This window comes from Hylobates moloch, unplaced genomic scaffold (genome assembly GCF_009828535.3).
Source record: "Hylobates moloch isolate HMO894 unplaced genomic scaffold, HMol_V3 SCAFFOLD_1, whole genome shotgun sequence".
Taxonomy (NCBI): Eukaryota; Metazoa; Chordata; class Mammalia; order Primates; family Hylobatidae; genus Hylobates; species Hylobates moloch.
The window spans coordinates 152,817,747-152,834,701 of NW_026652276.1; the positions used below are offsets into that span (position 1 = coordinate 152,817,747).

The 16,955-nt window shown below is 39.3% G+C and overlaps 1 protein-coding gene and 1 long non-coding RNA gene across 2 annotated transcripts in view; one reads left to right on the forward strand and one right to left on the reverse strand.

Moving 5' to 3' along the window:
* Positions 1-7,997, reverse strand: part of LOC116813457 (uncharacterized) — a 50,278-nt gene extending 42,281 nt beyond the window's left edge. The window contains exons 1-2 of the long non-coding RNA XR_009215671.1: positions 7,836-7,997; positions 5,662-5,720 (exon numbers count right to left, since the gene is read on the reverse strand). This is a non-coding gene — a long non-coding RNA (uncharacterized LOC116813457). The remainder of the gene's footprint in view (positions 1-5,661; positions 5,721-7,835) is intronic.
* Positions 7,354-16,955, forward strand: part of CRPPA (CDP-L-ribitol pyrophosphorylase A) — a 340,764-nt gene continuing 331,162 nt past the window's right edge. The window contains exon 1 of the mRNA XM_058446710.1: positions 7,354-7,692. Coding sequence (XP_058302693.1) covers positions 7,436-7,692 — 257 coding nt within the window. The 5' untranslated portion in view covers positions 7,354-7,435. The remainder of the gene's footprint in view (positions 7,693-16,955) is intronic.

Sequence of the window (16,955 nt, forward strand, 5' to 3'; positions counted from 1 at the left end):
TAGATTAGTGATTTGTTTCCTAAACAAAACTTTCAAAGATATTATCTCTGTTACATTGTCCCTTGTGCAAGGGGTCATTACCCTCTTTCGGTTTCTGGAGTAATGTGGCATCCTCAGTTGAACTGCATGCATTAGTTCTGTGCTCAGAGCAGTTTCAGGCAACAATTTCTATTCTATTTAAGCTGTGGTCAAGAATACCGTCTTTGATGGTTCTCAGAGGCAACACTGTTTTCAAATGACAGCTTTTACAAGGCAAAATGAATTCTAAGTGTACACGCACACACAAAATGACAGGTCTGTAGAAATACCAGGGGATGATCTGGTTTTCTGTTTCTCTTCCATCATTCTTTTCTGGTACTTAAATATTCTTCCCTTGTGTTTCCCTTCTTACAAATTAAAAAGGAAATGAAACAGTTTAATGAATTTCTTATGCAATTTTAAAATAAATTTCTTATGCAATTTTTATATGGTATTTTAATACATTACATGCATTTTGCTTTGGGTACTGAAATTAAATGTATTGAACATAAAGTGAGTTGGGGTATAATTCTTTTAAATTCAGTGTTTATTTCAGCCTGGCTCACAACTACATTGGAACCACCTATGGAGGTGTATCGAAACTCAGATTCCTGGTTCTACTCTGGAGGCATTTAATCAAAATTTCTGTCAGTAGATGCCAGGAATATATTTTCTAAGATTATTATATAATATATACTATGTAAATTATATTGTATAAAATATATAAAAATACTACATAGAAACAATTGTTCCAGGTGCTTCTTATGAAAAGTTAAACTTTAGTATCATTAATTCAGTCCTAAGGCTAAATATTCACCATTGCTTCCTTTTTTAGCTATACAGGAAAAGCAGAGTGGATGGTAGAGACAATTGACAATAACTTTGCAAGAAATATTATGAAAATAAAAGATAATAATAATGTTGTCATGTGGTATTGTTTAGTCTGCATTATTTGCAGAGAGACCTCAATTCTGAGTGTCACCTTTCTTATGAATAAAAATGAGTTAAAGGTCAGAGGTTAATAGACTGTACCATTTACATAAGATACACAATAGCAAAACAGAAATTAGAATTCATAGGCTGCCAGAAATGATGGGGATGGCCCATGGTATAATGTTAATTTATTTCTTCTGGCTCTGATTTCAATGGAGTTAAAGGATGAACCATTAAGCTGTTCATTAGCACTGATGAGAAACACCCCAACTAATCTCGAGAAAGGGTACTAAGACAATAAGTGTAGCTGGGGAGGAGGGGTATGACTGGTAGTGCTAATTACATTTGAGTTAATACTAAAAAAATTAACCCACTGGAAACTAAAATTTTCTAATAAAAGAAATCTCCAAGACAAGTATTCCAGAAAGATACACTAACACGTAAAGACAAACAAACAAACAAAAAAGTAAGTTTTGGGTATTTCAGATATAAAGATGAGAGCCACTTCCATTTAATGTGCACTTCTGTGCATATTAAAAAGTAAAGACAATGGCAGGAACTAATAAGTGATTATAGCAGTGCTGTAGGATCCAAGGTTAATACAAAAAAGTCAATCATCTTCTATATACTAGTAATGAACAAGTGGAATTTGAAATTAAAAACACAGTATTATTTACATTAATCACCCCATGAAATTCTTAGGTATAAATTTAAGACAACATGTACAAGATCCATATGAGAAAAAGTAAAAAACTGATGGAAGACATCACAAAATAACTAAGATGTTCCATGTTTGTGAGTAGGAAGACTCAATATTGTCAAGATGTCAGTTCTTCCAAAATTAATCTATAAATTCAATGCAATCCCAATCAAAATATCAGCAAGTTATTTTGTGGATATTGATAAACTGATTTTAAAGTTTATATGGAGAGGCAAATCCCAATCGAAATACCAGCAAGTTATTTTGTGGATATTGATAAACTGATTTTAAAGTTTATATGGAGAGGCAAGAGACCCAGAATAGCCAACACGATATTGAAGAAGAACAAAGTTGGAAGACAGACACTACTGGACCTCAAGACATATAAAAAGCTACAGTAATCAGGACAGTGTGGTATTGACTAAAGGATGTACAAATGAATCAATGGAACATTACAAAGAAACCAGAATTAGACTCAAATAAATATAGTCAACTGATCTTTGACAAAGGAGCAAAGGCAATAAAATGAAGCGAAGACAGTCTTTTCAACAAATGTTGCTGCAACAACTGCATATCTACATGCAAAAACAACAAAGAATCTAGACAAACCTTATACCCTTTACAAAATTAACTCAAAACTCACTGACCTAAAGGAATCACCAACCTAAAAAAACCACAAAACTATAAAACTCCCAAGAGATAGCATAGGAGAAAATCTAGGTGATCATTTTTTAAAAGTACCACCAAGGCCATGATCCACGAAAAACAATTGATAAGCTGGACTTCATTATCACTAAAAATTTCTGCTCTGCAAAAGACACTGTTGAGAATAAAAAGACAAGCCACAGACTGGGAGAAAATATTTGCCAAAGTAATACCAGATAAAAAATTGTTCTTCAAAATAAACAAAGAACTCTCAAAACTGAACATTAAAAACACAAATAACCCAACTAAAAAGTGGGCCAAAGACTCTGACACCTCACCAAATATGATACACATGGCAAATACACATATGAACAATGCTCAACATCATATGTCATCAAATAAATACAAATTAAATCAACACTGAGATACCACTACACACCTATTAGAATGGCCAACATCCAGAACACTGACACACCAAATGCTGGTGAGGATGTGAAGCAACAGAAACTCTCATTCATTGTTGGTGGGAATGGAAAATGGTATAGCTACTTTGGAGGACAGTTTGGCCGTTTCTTACAAAACTAACCATCCTTTTGCCCATACAATTCAGCAATCTTTCTCCTTGGTATTTACCCAAAGGAATTGAAAATTTTATTACACATGAAAACCTGCACAGAGGAACAGACAACCAAACACCGCATATTCTCACTTACAAGTGGGAGCTGAATAATGAGAACACGGGAAGGGGAACCACACCAGGACCTGTAGGGAGGTGGGGAGTGGGGAAGGAGAGCATTAGGAAAAATAGCTAATGCCTGCTGGGTTTAATACCCAGGTCAAGGGTTGATACGTACAGCAAACCACCATGGCACATGTTTACCTTTGTAACAAACCTGCACATCCTGCACGTGTACCCCAGAACTTAAAATAAAATAAAAAAAAAACCCTGCACAGAGCTGTTTATTATAGCTTAATCATAATTGCCAAAACTTGGAAGCAACCAAGATGTCTTTCAGTAGGTAAGTGAATAAATACATCATGGTACATCCAGAAAAAAAAAATCAGCGCTAAAGAGAAAGAAGCTGTTAAGCCATGAAAAGATATGGAGAAAACTTAAATGCATATTATTAAGTGAAAGAAGCCAATCTGAAAAGAATACTGTATGGTTCCAACTATATGATGTTCTGGAAAAGGCAAAAGCATGGAGGCAGTAAAAAGATAAGTGGATGCCAGGAATTGGGCAGGATTAGAGGAGAGGAAGGCATGAATAGGCAGAGGATAGAGGATTTTAGGGCAGTGAAATTACTCTGCATGATACTGTAATGGTGGATACATATCATTGTAAATTTATCAACCCTATAAAATGAATGTACAACACCAAGTGTGAACTCTAATGTAAACTACTGACTGGGGGTTATAATGATGTGTCACTGCAGGTTCATCAGTTGTAACCAATGTACCACTCTGGTGGGAGATGTTAATAATGTGGGAGGGTATGTATGTGTGGGGCAGGGAGCTATGGGAAATTTTTGTACTTTTCTCTCAATTTTGTTGTGAACCTAAAACTACTCTTAGCAAGAGTCTACTTTAAAAAAATTAAAGGCATGCCGAAGCCAGGTTATGAAATCGTGGTATACATTTAACAAAGTTATGTTTTAAACATTTATAATACATTTTTAAATTCACAAGACAAAGGATTTACTTTAAAAGTCAATACTGGGGGTCTAGTAATGGGACATAAAGTTGAATGAACAGTGCCTTATTTTTTCAATCATATTACTGCATTTCTAACTATATATAACTTCATTTGGAGATTATAGTCCAAATGAGAATCTTCCTCAGTGTGAAGCCTGTATTAGTTTCCTCTCGCTGCTATAATAAATTACCACAGATTTAGCAGCTTAAAACAACTCAAGTATATTATCTTACAGTTCTGGATATCAGAAACCTGAAAATGGGGTGGCAGGGCTATATTCTTCTGCAGGCTCTAAGAGAAAAACCTGTTTCCTTGCCTTTTCCAGCTTCTAGAGGTTGCCTACATTCCGACCCCTGTCTGCACTCTGACAGCTGCTTCCATCCTCATATCTCCTTCTCTAACTCTGACCTCTCTCTTATAAGGATGCCAGAGATTACATAGGGCCCACCTGGATAATCCAGGCTACTCCCCTCCATCTTGAGCTCTTTCACTTAATCACATATGCAATGTCTCTTTAGTAGTGTAAGGTAACATATTCATAGGTTCTGGAGATAAGAACACGGGCATCTTTGGAGGGCCATTATTTTGCCTACCTGGAAGCTCAAAACGGAAACCACTCCAAGAACTTCCAACTCTGCATGCCTGCCTCATGATTCAGTTGGGGTTTATTTTTTCTAAACTCTTCAAGTGATATCTTAGAATGGTTATTACCAATGGGTCCCAGAGGATTTCACTTTTCAGGGTATGTACTTTCACATGCCTGATGCAGAGAAGATATTCTCATATTGTGTCTGCTATAACTTGGCATTAAGTAACAAGGAAGCTACATCTGTTACCCCAAAGTATGCATAATATGGAACTAATTATATTTATATAAAAAAGACACAGAGAAAAATGTTGCTTCATACTATATATATGAATACTCTAATCTGCCCTTTTTTCCCTACAAGTTGATCTGCTAGACATTGTTAACATACAGTATGTAAGATCTAAGGATCTAAGGATTCATGGAAGATCCAAATTGATATATCTGCTCTAAGAACAAAACTAAGATTCTAGTTAAAATTTGTCAATGTTTAATTATATAAAATCATTCTATAGCAGTTAGTATAACAAGAGCTTTATTACTGTTCTTTGCTCAAGGTTAAGTAAAGGAAGAATACCTTTATAACAACTCCACCTTTAGATTAAAAAGGGAGGTTTAAAGATCAATAAATAGAAATACTAATTTGATTTGCCTTCTTGCCTTCATAGATAGGCTCATTCATTCATCCACCTAGTTAGTCAACAGATATTTAAATGCTTGATACAGGTGTGGTAGTGGTGTTACGAAGTCAAGTATTGTGCCAAACTTGTTTAATATAGCTGCTGCCTGGGCATCCATTTTTAGGCCTGATATAAGCTGTTTGAAACCCAGTTGTATCACATCACTTGTGGCCTACTTAAAACTTCCCCTCCCTGTGATATAGAACACTTGTTCCTCATTCCATGACCAAAAACCCAACAGCTGCTAACCATGATAAAACCCAACAGTCGACACCAGAGTCAAGTTCCCCCTTTGCTGGTGTTTTCTTTAAACTAGTCAAAACACAACCCCCTATGGAAAGCCTAAGGGATAAAGCCTTTGGACCTTAACATAGCCCCACAGGTCCTCTCTCTTGCTCCCCACCTGCTGGTTGGGTGTCCTGTTATCTCCAGACTTCCCATCAGGCTTATTCTCTGGTGAATCTGTAAGTAATAAAATGCGCCTGTTATTTCACATGTTTTGTGTGCTGCCTCCTCTGGCGTCTCACCTGCACACTAGAACCTAGCTTTCCTCTCTGGGCCAGGGCTTTCCTGAAGAGTGGCTGTTCTGGCTTATGGCCACTCCTAAGAGAGAGACCTCGAGATCAAATTAGAAAGGAACAATAGCAATAAAAATTACAAGGAAGTATATTATGGCACCCACTTTTCGGCTAAGAGGTAGTAGTCTAACAAACCTCAACTAGCACAGGACCTAAATACTAATTATAATAAAAGTAACAAAAGTGAAAGAATGCATTCAATAAGACTAAACAAAAAGCAGAAAACATATCATTTTTGTAGGCTCTCGAGAAAACAGGTAAAAATAAAAATTGTAATACTATAACTGGATAACATTTCCAGTGTTTAAAAAGATTATTTTTTATGAATCATGAACCACTGGATTAAGACGGAATTACTGATGATTATACACTTTAATGATCATTAATCTATTTAATCAGCAATTCATTCAATAAATATTAAGCTTCTGTTACATTCCAGGAGCTGGGCACACACACGCAACCCAAGCCAAAAGAAAAATGTTGCTGCTTTCATGGAGTTTACATTCCAGGGACCTAATACAATAGTGCTCTCCCCCAGATTCTTCACTATACTTTCATGGTAAACCTCACCAGCAACAATAGTACTAAATAAGGTAAGATATGCTTTAGGCCTGGAATTCTTCAACTTTGGCCTACTTCTATATGAGGGCCTTAAGGCTGCTCTGCCATTACTTGTGCAATCTTATATAAATTAACCATTTTAACTTCTTTTCCCCTTTGTAAAAAGGGAAATGGCAATAGTTGAGTTCTTCTGGGGACTAAATGACATAAGGTGTATCGATTGTTCAGCAATTAGTATTGCTTTGGCCCTATGGTTCCAAAACGTGCCTGCTCATCAGAATCACCCGAGGATCTTTAAAAACATTCCAAAGTCCGGTGCTCACCAGACCAATTAAATCCCAATCTCTGAGCGTGTCACGACACGCTCCCCAGGTGGTTCCAACGTGCAGACAAGTTTGAGAGCCACCACAGTTTGGATTATTCATGTATCACAATAACACTTGCTAATCCATCTGTCTTTACCCCAGGTGGAACCAGGAAGCCTCCAGAGCTTAATGGAATTCAGATAATCGAGGTGCATACGCACCCTACGTCCCATCCTGTGACTTGAATCCCAATCTCTTCCAAAATTTTAAAGCAGGGGAGGGATGGGATAGAGGCCTGACCTCTCCTGCATACTCATGGCCCTTAAGTATCTGCGATCTTTAGATATGTAGGGCGTGCTGACATTTCCACTTGCGGCGACAGCTGGGCCTGCCCAGGGAAAGCGCAGAGCGGGCAAGTCAGCCCTCCCGGAGGCGCTGGGACCGGGTGCGGAGGCCGCAGCCGCGCCGCGAGGGCAGATCGGCAGCCTCAGCTGCTGCCGCGGCTGTCGGGATCGTCCCCTGCGGGGCAGCAACAGCGGGGCGGCAACAGCGGGGCAGCAACAGCGGGGCAGCAACAGCGGGGCTCTGGCGGCTCAGGGGGGCGCCCTCTGCTTGCGCGCTCTGCGTCCCTCTCGGTGGTCTGCCCTTCGCCCCGCGACCCCCGCCGAGGGTGGGAGCAGCGCGGGGTCGCATAGGCCCGAGGATAGCGTGGCTCGCCGCTTTGCCCGCAGCCATGGAGCCCGGGCCGCCGGGCAGCTCCAGGCCCGCGGAGCCGGGTCCTTGCCTGAGTGGTCAGCGCGGCGCGGACCACTTGGCTTCCGCCTCCCTGCGGAGCGCGGCCCGGACCGAGCCCGGGCGCCACCCGCTCGCCGTGGCAGCTGTGTTGCCTGCCGGGGGGTGCGGAGAGAGAATGGGCGTCCCCACCCCGAAGCAATTCTGCCCCATCCTGGAGAGGCCGCTCATCAGCTACACCCTGCAGGCTCTGGAGAGGTAATGTGGCGCCGGGCGCGCCCCGCGTTTCCCTGGGGCCTGGCCTCCCGCTCCCCGCCCTGCCGCTGCTCTAGCGCTGGCACCCTCACTTCGGGGACTGCCGGGCCGGGCTCAGTTATTCAAGCTTGAGCTCTGTTCCCTACCGCATTTCAGAGATGGGAAGCTCTGGCCTTTAACAGATGGGCACGAAAGCTGCAGCTGCCCCACAGAGCCCTTTACGTCCTCAAGCAGATAAGGTGGTGGGGAATGCCCAGCGTGTGGCGCCGGATTAGTGAGTGCATGGGTTGGCACTAGGCGATTTGGAGTTCTAGCTGTGGGGCCTAAGGAGAAGCTGTGCGGATAGTCTCGCGGTCCTGGGGCTCTGCCTCCGCGCATGCGTGGATTGAGTTGTACGTGCACACTTGTTTCCAGGGTGTGTGTTTGGTTTTTTTTCATTCATTTACTGAGCACCTTCTGTGAGACAGACTGCGCTAATTACTAGGTGCTGCAGGAGGGGAGAGGAGCAGAATTTAATAAGCTTTCAATGGTGGAAAGGGCTTTAAGCCTGAATTTGAGGTCATACCCCCTTTATCTTAGAAAAGGCACTGAAGTTAACTAGTTGGGGAAATGAAGGAGACAGAGAATGGGATAAGGAAGACTAGGGGAACAGTCGTGAGGGGCTGAGGAAGTGAAATGGAAGGGTATGTTATAATATTAACTTACTTTGTTTTTAGCACTAGTAATGAGGTGGAGCTTGGGGCGGGGGTGCAGGGGTGGGAAGCAGCGGCATTACAAATATCCACATAGTTTTGCTAAGGTGTTTGAACTTCTCTGAAACCAGTGGGGAGCTGTGGTAGTTTGTGAAGCCTTGAATTGATGCGAACCGTTTGCATTTCAAGATGGAGGTCATCCTATAGCGTACATAGCCTTTGCAGCAGGTTTTGAAAGCCAGGCTAGTGAGGTTCTAGTCCAAGGGAAGTGGCACGTTCTCCAGAAAGGTGCCCCACGCAAACCCTCACATATGCTTCAAAAGCCAAAAGGTTCAAGTTGTTTTGTAACCGCCCCACGGGTTCACCTTGCCCCTGCCTAGACAGAGCCGATTTATCAAGACAGGGGAATTGCAATGGAGACAGAGTAATTCACGCAGAGTCGGCTGTGCGGGAGTCTGGATTTTTATTATTACTCAAATCAGTCTCAAAATTGTTACTCAAAAAATTATTACTCAAAAATTATTACTCAAATTGAGCATTTCGGGATCGGAGTTTTAAAAGATAATTTGGCGGGTAGAGGCTCGGGAAGTGGGGAGTGCTAATTGATCAGGTTGGAGATGGAATCACAGGGGGTCTAAGTGAGGTTTTCTTGGTGTCTTCTGTTCCTGAGTGGGATGGCAGAATTGGTTGAGACAGATTACCGGTCTGGGAGGTGTCAGCTGATTCATGGAATGAAAGGTCTGTAAAATATCTCAAGCACTGATCTTAGGTTTTACAATAGTCATGTTACCCCTAGGAGCAATTTGGAGAGGTTCAGACTCTTGCAGCCAGAGGATGCATGACCCCTAAACTGTAATTTCTAATCTTGTAGCTTTGTTAGTCCTATGAAGGCAGACTGGTCCCCAAGCAAGAAGGGGGTCTTTTTGGGAAAGGGCTATTATCAATTTTGTTTCAGAGTCAAACCATAAACTAAATTCCTTCCCAAGGTGAATTTGGCCTACGCCAAGGGATGAACAAGGACAGCTTAATGGTTAGAAGCAAGATGGAGTCAGTTAGGACTGATCTTTCACTGTCCTAATTTCCTCACTTATAATTTTCACAAAGGCAGTTTCAGGTTCTCATATGACTATTTTACTTTCTCAATATTGGAGTTTGGAAAATGGAAGTGTAAAAAGCCATAATCACCGATTTATGTAATCTGCCCAATGATTACATCTGAAACTCAAAATTTGAAATGATTCCAGTTGCTAACTTTATTCCATTTCTCTGGGTAGTCGGGGGAGGGGTCCCTGAAACCATTTCATGAACCACTTACCTATAATATTCCAGTGCCATGAACATTGTGACAACATAGCTCATATATGAAGGCATTTCTATGGGACACAATTGGTCTTGGCCAGCAGGATCTTTATCTGCTTGGTAATTAGCTATAGGTGATTATAGTCACTTTTATACTAAACTTTTCCATGGAGAAAACTTTTGCATTAACTTGAATTTTTTGTATCTTCTGAGGCAGCCTAAAATAGGTGGACACTAAAAATCTCACTGATATGATTTGGCTGTGTCCCTACCCAAAAATCTCATCTTGAATTTTAATCCCCATAATCCCAAATGTTAAGGGAGAGATCAGGTGGAAGTAATTGAATCATAGGGCAGAGATCAGGTGGAGGTAATTGCATCATGGGGATGGTTTCCCCCATGCTGGTCTCTTGATAGTGAGTTCTCATGAGATCTGGTAGTTTTATTAGTGTTTGGGAGTTCCTCCTGTGTTCATTCTCCTTCCTGCTGCTTTGTGAAGAAGGCACCTTCCTTTCCCTTCACCTTCCACCATGCTTGTAAGTTTCTTGAGGCCTCCCCAGCCATGCTGAACTGTGAGTCAATTAAATCTCTTTCCTTTATAAATTACTCAATCTTGGGCAGTTCTTTATAGCAGTGTGAAAACAGACTAATACACTCACTTTTAAGGGAAAAGAATGTTTGGAAAGGCCTTGTTTTTGGAAAATAAAACACTTGTCTTCTACTTTTACCTAATTGATAACAGCAGTCATAAAATCCTAATAGCAATAGTAACTCATCAAAATTTTCATTCTGAAATACTTCATGGCTCATTTTTATCACTATTATGTCTGAAGAACTTATGGAACATGATTATATTTTGGGTATATCCTAGGAAGTCCTTGGAAAGCTTGCTTTATAGCAGTGTGTGGGTGCTGCTTGGCCATTTGCCAAGTGAAAGCCCTTATCTCCTTCTGTAAAAGATCACCCCTACCGACTGTTGATAGTTTTCTTAGGGTATGGTGCTAAAAATCTTCAGTCACTTCATTAAAAAAGATAATTTATACAAATTCAGATAAGGAAAAGGACATGGAAGTATAAAATGCCTTAGAAGACTACTTTTTTGCTATGTTGAGAAATTATGCATGCTTCTTACTTATTAAAGAGAAAACACAGTTCTCATTGTCCCAAATAAGAAAAATAATGTCCCCCCCCAAAAAAAACAGTCACCACTGTCAATCATTTAGGTTATTCTGAGAGAATGTCATTTCTTGTTTTTCAAGGGCTGTATATGATACTCCAAATTTGATTTTTTTTTATAACTTCAACTTCTATTTTAGATTCAGAGGGAGTGTGTGTACAGATTTATTACCTGGGTATATTGTGTGATGCTGAAGTTTAGGGTATGATTGATCCCATCACCCATGTGATGAGTGTAGTACTGAATAGTTTTGCAACATGTGCCCCCTCCCTCCTCCCTCTAGTAATCCCCAGTGTCTATTGTTGACATCTTTATGTCCATGAGTACCCATTGTTTAGCTCCATCTTGTGAGAACTTGTGGTAATTGGTTTTCTGTTCCTCTGTTAATTTGCTTAGAATTATGGCCTCCAGCTGCAATCATGTTGCTGCAAAGAACTTGATTTTGTTCTTTTTATGGCTACATAGTATTCCATAGTGTATACGTACCATATTTTCTTTATCCAATCCACCATTGATGGGCACCTAGGTTGATTCCCTGTGTTTGCTATTGTGAATAGCACTGTGATGAACATGATGCATGCATCTTTTTGGTAGAAGCATTTGTTTTCTTTTGGATATATACCCGCTAATGAGATTGCTGGGTTGAATGGTAGTTCTGTTTTAAGTTCTTTGAGAAATCTCCAAACTTCTTTCCACAGTAACTGAACTAATTGACTTTCCCAGTAACACCATATACGTGTTCCCCTTTTCTCTGCAGCCTTGCTAGCATCTGTTTTTTTTGTTTTTTTTTGTTTTTTGACTTTTTCATAAGTCATCATGACTGGTGTGAGATGGTATCTCATTGTGGTTTTGATTTGCATTTCTGACTAGTGATGTGGAACAATTTTTTGTTTGTTGGATACTTGGATATTGTCTTTTGAGAAGTGTTCATGTCATTTGTGCATTTTTAATGTGGGTATTTGTTTTTTGCTGGTTTAATTGTTTACAGTTCCTTATAGATTCTGGATATTAGGCCTTTGCTTGAGAGTGCAAAAACTATCTATTTACTCTGATAGTTTCAATTGCTGTGCAGAAGCTCTTTTGTTTTTTTTGGAAATAGGGTCTCACTGTGCTACCCAGGCTGGAGTGCAGTGGCAGGATTTCAGCTCACTGCAGCCTCAACCTCCTGGGTTCAAGCGATCCTCCTACTTGAGGCCCTCAAGTAGCTGGGACTACAGTCACGTGCTGCCATGCCCAGATAATCTTTTTTTGGTATTGCTGCTATAAATGGGGTTTCGCCACGTCGGGCAGGCTGGTCTTGAGCTCCTCAGCTCAGGTGATCCACCTGCCTCGGCCTCCCAGAGTGCTGGGATTACAAGTGTGAGCGACCGCACCTGGCTGCTGTGCAGAAGCTGTTTAGTTTAATTTGCTCTCAGTTGTCAATTTTTGTTTTTGTTGCAATTACTTTTGAGGACTTACTCAGAAATTCTTTCCCAAGGCTGATGCCCAGAATGGTGTTTACTAGGTTTTCTTCTAGGATTCTTATAGTTGGAGGTCTTCCATTTAAATCTTTAATCTATCTTGAGTTAATTTTTGTGTATGGTGAGAGGTAGGGGTCTAGTTTTATTCCTCTAGATATGGCTACCCAGCTATCCTACCAACATTTGTGGAATAGGGAGTCCTTTTCCCAAAAATTGCTTATTTTTGTCAACTTTATTTCTGGGTTCTCTGTTCTGTTCCATTGGTCTGTGTCTATTGTGTACCAGTACTGTGCTGTTTGGGTTACTGTAGCCTTATAGTTTAGTTTGAAATTGATGCCCTGAATTTGACTTCAAAATTCATTTTATTTGCCCCTCGTAAGTAAGGATATTCTTTGCCCAAACTTTTGCTTTCTCACTAATAGTGGGTTGAAAAGTTGTAATTTTAAAATATCTCACCTAAGAAATTCAAACTACCGTTGAAAATAACTCTTATGGGTTGATTTGTCTTTTGGAATTTTGAACCAAAATCTAATTGGGGACTACAAAACAGAAGGGAGAAACTTCTGAACTTTGGCCCCAAATTCCTAAATTGGGATAGGGAAATGTAAAGAAACATGACTAGTCTTGCCTCTAGTTAAAGACTGCCACTTACACATACATTTGTTTCCACTACTTCCTTGACCCACCTAAAAGAGCTAAAAATGTATAGCAACAGAAGGGAGAATGAATGAGAGGAAGTGCAGCAGATAAGTACTAATAAACTCAGGAGATAGGTGCGTGGTAACCTAATCAGATTTAATGAACCCAGGAAAGCTAAAACACAAGCTTTCAGGTAGAACTTCAGTTCAGGTAGAACTTACTTCTCAGGAAGTAAGATGATTAAAGTTATACGACCTTGAAAAAGTATAGACAGCAGAGGCACAGGGTATCTCTGAAGGTGGGGTAGAACAATGAAAAGGGGACACCTGATTGAATCCTTCAAAAGGAAGAGTAAAACTCCCAACAGATACTGAGGCTTATTCTCTGGCTGAGAATTAGCACAGCTAATGACTTGAGTTTGGTACTCTATGGCAATGGAGGAATTAAGAGAGACTACATTTTGATACAGTGAGATCCTTAGTGCCTGAGGTAGATGACTCAAGGAAGTTTTCTGCTTTTCAGACATGCCATATATTAAAGTAGCTATTCTTCTAAAATCAAGGAGTTGGAGGAGACATTGAAAGAAAATCCATTTTGTGAATTGACTGGAACTTCAGATTGTTTGTCCATTTTCCTTTTGACAAAATCAGAAAAGTTTTTTAGTTTAGCCAAGTTCTACTTTGTGTCATTGAAACTGCTTAGAAAACTACTTATCAGATTAAATGAGATTCAAAAGTACCTCTGAACCCACCAGTATCTGAGGCATGTTGGCTAAAGGCTCTGAGAAAATGGAGATTTACAGCCAAGTATTTAATATATCAAGATTATGTTGTTTGTGGATATATTTGTATATTATGATTAAGCATCATGTACATGTATAGACATATGTATTAGTGTATGTGAATGTGTGTATAGGTTAATATACTCCAATCTTGAAGAATGCTGGTCCAGAATTGTGCATATGGATATTACTAGGAAAGATCACATATAACAACTCATTTCTACTTTATGCTGGGAACTAGACCCTTTCAGAAGTTGATTAAAAATGTTTCTAGGATTTCAAAAGTTGTTTTAGCTTTTTAACTGAACTGAAATATTATAACCCCAGGTTATAAACTAAAGGGAATCTTAGTTTTCACCTTTTACTAACAAGAAACTGAGATTAGGGGTACTAATCCCTTAAATAACTATCGCTTTGTGACCTGAGTTTCTATAAGGAAATGTTGCTCCAAGAAATCAGATGACAATGGTGTTATTGGCAGGGGCATAAAGCTGACAATTAAACCGTAACATTCACTCACAATTTATCAATTTATGTATCCAGATTTTAGTTTTAAAAAATGTATTCCCTGGATCTGTTGTAGGAGGCAAAAATTCCTGCCAGTAATCTGATTACTGGTTTAAATATACAAGGAAAGTGTCATGGTGTGTGTGTGTGTGTGTGTGTGTGTGTGTGTGTGTGTGTGTTGGGGTGGCAGGGTTGTCAACCTGGAATAGCTGAAAAATAGACTAAGATGACAACTACAACAAAAGGGATTAAGAAAGGCAAACTTTGGCCATGCTTATTCAGACTTGGTGATGAGTTGTGTAGGGGTTGGGAATTCCTGACAGTGGATTTGAACAAGGTCTGGCAGGGCTTTCCTCATAGTTCATGAGGTTTTTGAGCTCTCTTAGGTGGAGGACAATGCTTAAGATAACTTTCCTTTAGATGGTTTCATGCTTGTCAAAGTTTGTTATAACTCAGCCTCCCCTATAAATCTTCTACAGGAAAATGTGCTGTTGACTGATTAAAAAGTATTCTAGACCTTATGATAGTTGTGTGTATCATTGTATGTTAATCTATTGGCACTGATTCATGTTTCAGAATATTTTCAGTTTGGCTAGAGTGAACTAGTCTCCTTGAGTCGGACAACTCCAGGTAAATTTGGGGAGAAAAATCAGTTTTGTAGATCTGTATGTGTTTATATTATGGAAACTAAATCTTCAGATGGAGATTGGGCTTGGAAATCAATGAAAGTCTATGTTTCATTATTGTTTAAAACTCCATATTGTGAGTTTCAGTATATTAGCTTAGTTTTTTTAAAAAACTTTTGTCCATTTATTTGATTTGTTTTCTTGTGTACTTTTACATATTCTGTCCTAGATTTTGGAAAACCACAGCAAATTCTGTTGAACAAGATACACAAGTAAAGATATAAATGTTAGTCCAGATGAACAAGGTTGATCACTTGAATTAGGCTGAGATAACAGGAATGGAGTAGAGAAGACAGGAGAAATATTTAGGAGCTAGTGTTGATAGCTCTTAGTGATTAACTGTATTAGAGATTCAGAATGAGAAAGGAATGCTTTTAGTTGTGTGGTTAGATGAATTTGACTTAAAATTTTGTCTCAAGGCTTCCTTAATAAAAGGGTCAAGTCTGAGTCATGGGACTTGTATTTTGCACAGGTCAGATGATTAGAGGTCAGTGTTACATTTCCAAAGGAACCCATGGAACACCTTCAAAATAAGTGGTAAGACTAAGGCAGGTAGGCTGAGGCCTGTCAACTGGGAGCCTTCATGGGCCATAGTAGGAAGGCTTCACATTGCAAAGGTAATCCAAGAGCCAGCCCCATCATGCCAATTCAATATTTTGCTGCTAAAACGTCAGGGTTGGTATGGATAAATCTATGAATTATGTCCATAGTACAATCCAGAGGCCAAGTTTCCGTGAAGGCTGCCATGGAAATGAGCAGCAGCTGCCACTGTCCCCTTGCAGCCAAACTCTGCAGACTGGATGAGAGGGCTTCCAGAGGTGTTAACAGGGCCTGATCTTTCCCATCTGTTTCATAAAGCATTTGTTAAAATGTTCTGTTCCCAATAGATGTGTTAAAACTGTCTGGGCCGAGTATCCCTGTAAGCAATATTTGTTATTCCAGGAGAAAATAACTTTTGAGTTATTATATTTCTTCCTCAATGTCTGTAGGTGTAATAGAGCTTAAGGCTAGGTTCCTTTTTGCCTATGGAATGTGCTAGAAAGGAAATATTCAGGAGAACTTGACAGAATTAGGCTGCTGAGGGTTTGGTGTGGACTTGTCTTCAGTTAAGAGGTAAACTAGATCTCTTTATTCAGCAAATATTTGATCGGTAGGCACTGTGTGAGGTACTTAAGGTCTTTTTCAGTCCCATGATTTTACATTATTAAATTTTAATACTGTAAAAGACTTTTAATTCTATAACTAGAAAAGAATGTGAATAAATCCCTAGAAATACAAACAGTACTTATAAAGACTTGCAAGTACTGGGTGTATGCTTGGTTGCTGACCAAAATAGCTTTATAAGCCTGTTATCTCTGAAGAGTGTTCTAAAACAGTGTGTCCCAAACTTTTTTTGTGACCTGTTACAAGAATTATGTTTTTGCCTCATGGCTCAGTGACAAACGCATATTTACTTACACACTCACACACATTTGAAAGAAAATTCATGAAAACAACCTATCTCTGCTACGCATTTTAATTTTTCTGTTCTATTTGTGTTTCATTTACCCAACAATGTTGCTCTAAAACTTACTATAAACTGATTTTATGACACTCTAATGGGACCCGAAATTGGCAGTTTGAGAAATACTGGTTTAAAATGCCATTTACTGTTTAGAGTCTCATAGAATTGTTTGAAATAGTGTAAGGCCATAAGTATCTGTAATTATTTACATCTACCCTGGCTGTTTTCTGTCTGATGGAATGAAGAATTTGAGTTATTTTAAGGCAATCTAGTAAAATTGTGAGTTAATTCATTGAATAGATACTTGAATGACTACTTTATGTCAAGTGTTATCCTATCTTCCTCTGAATTCTTCATCATATTTTAACATTCAAGTCAATGTAAATTTTCTTTAAAAAGTAGCAAACTTATTTCCTTAAAAGTTAACCATTATTTTTTCTGGTAGAATATACTATGAAAAGTAACAGGCAAATAGTTTAGAGGACAAGTTGTGATCTTTCCTTTAAAAATACTACTGATTT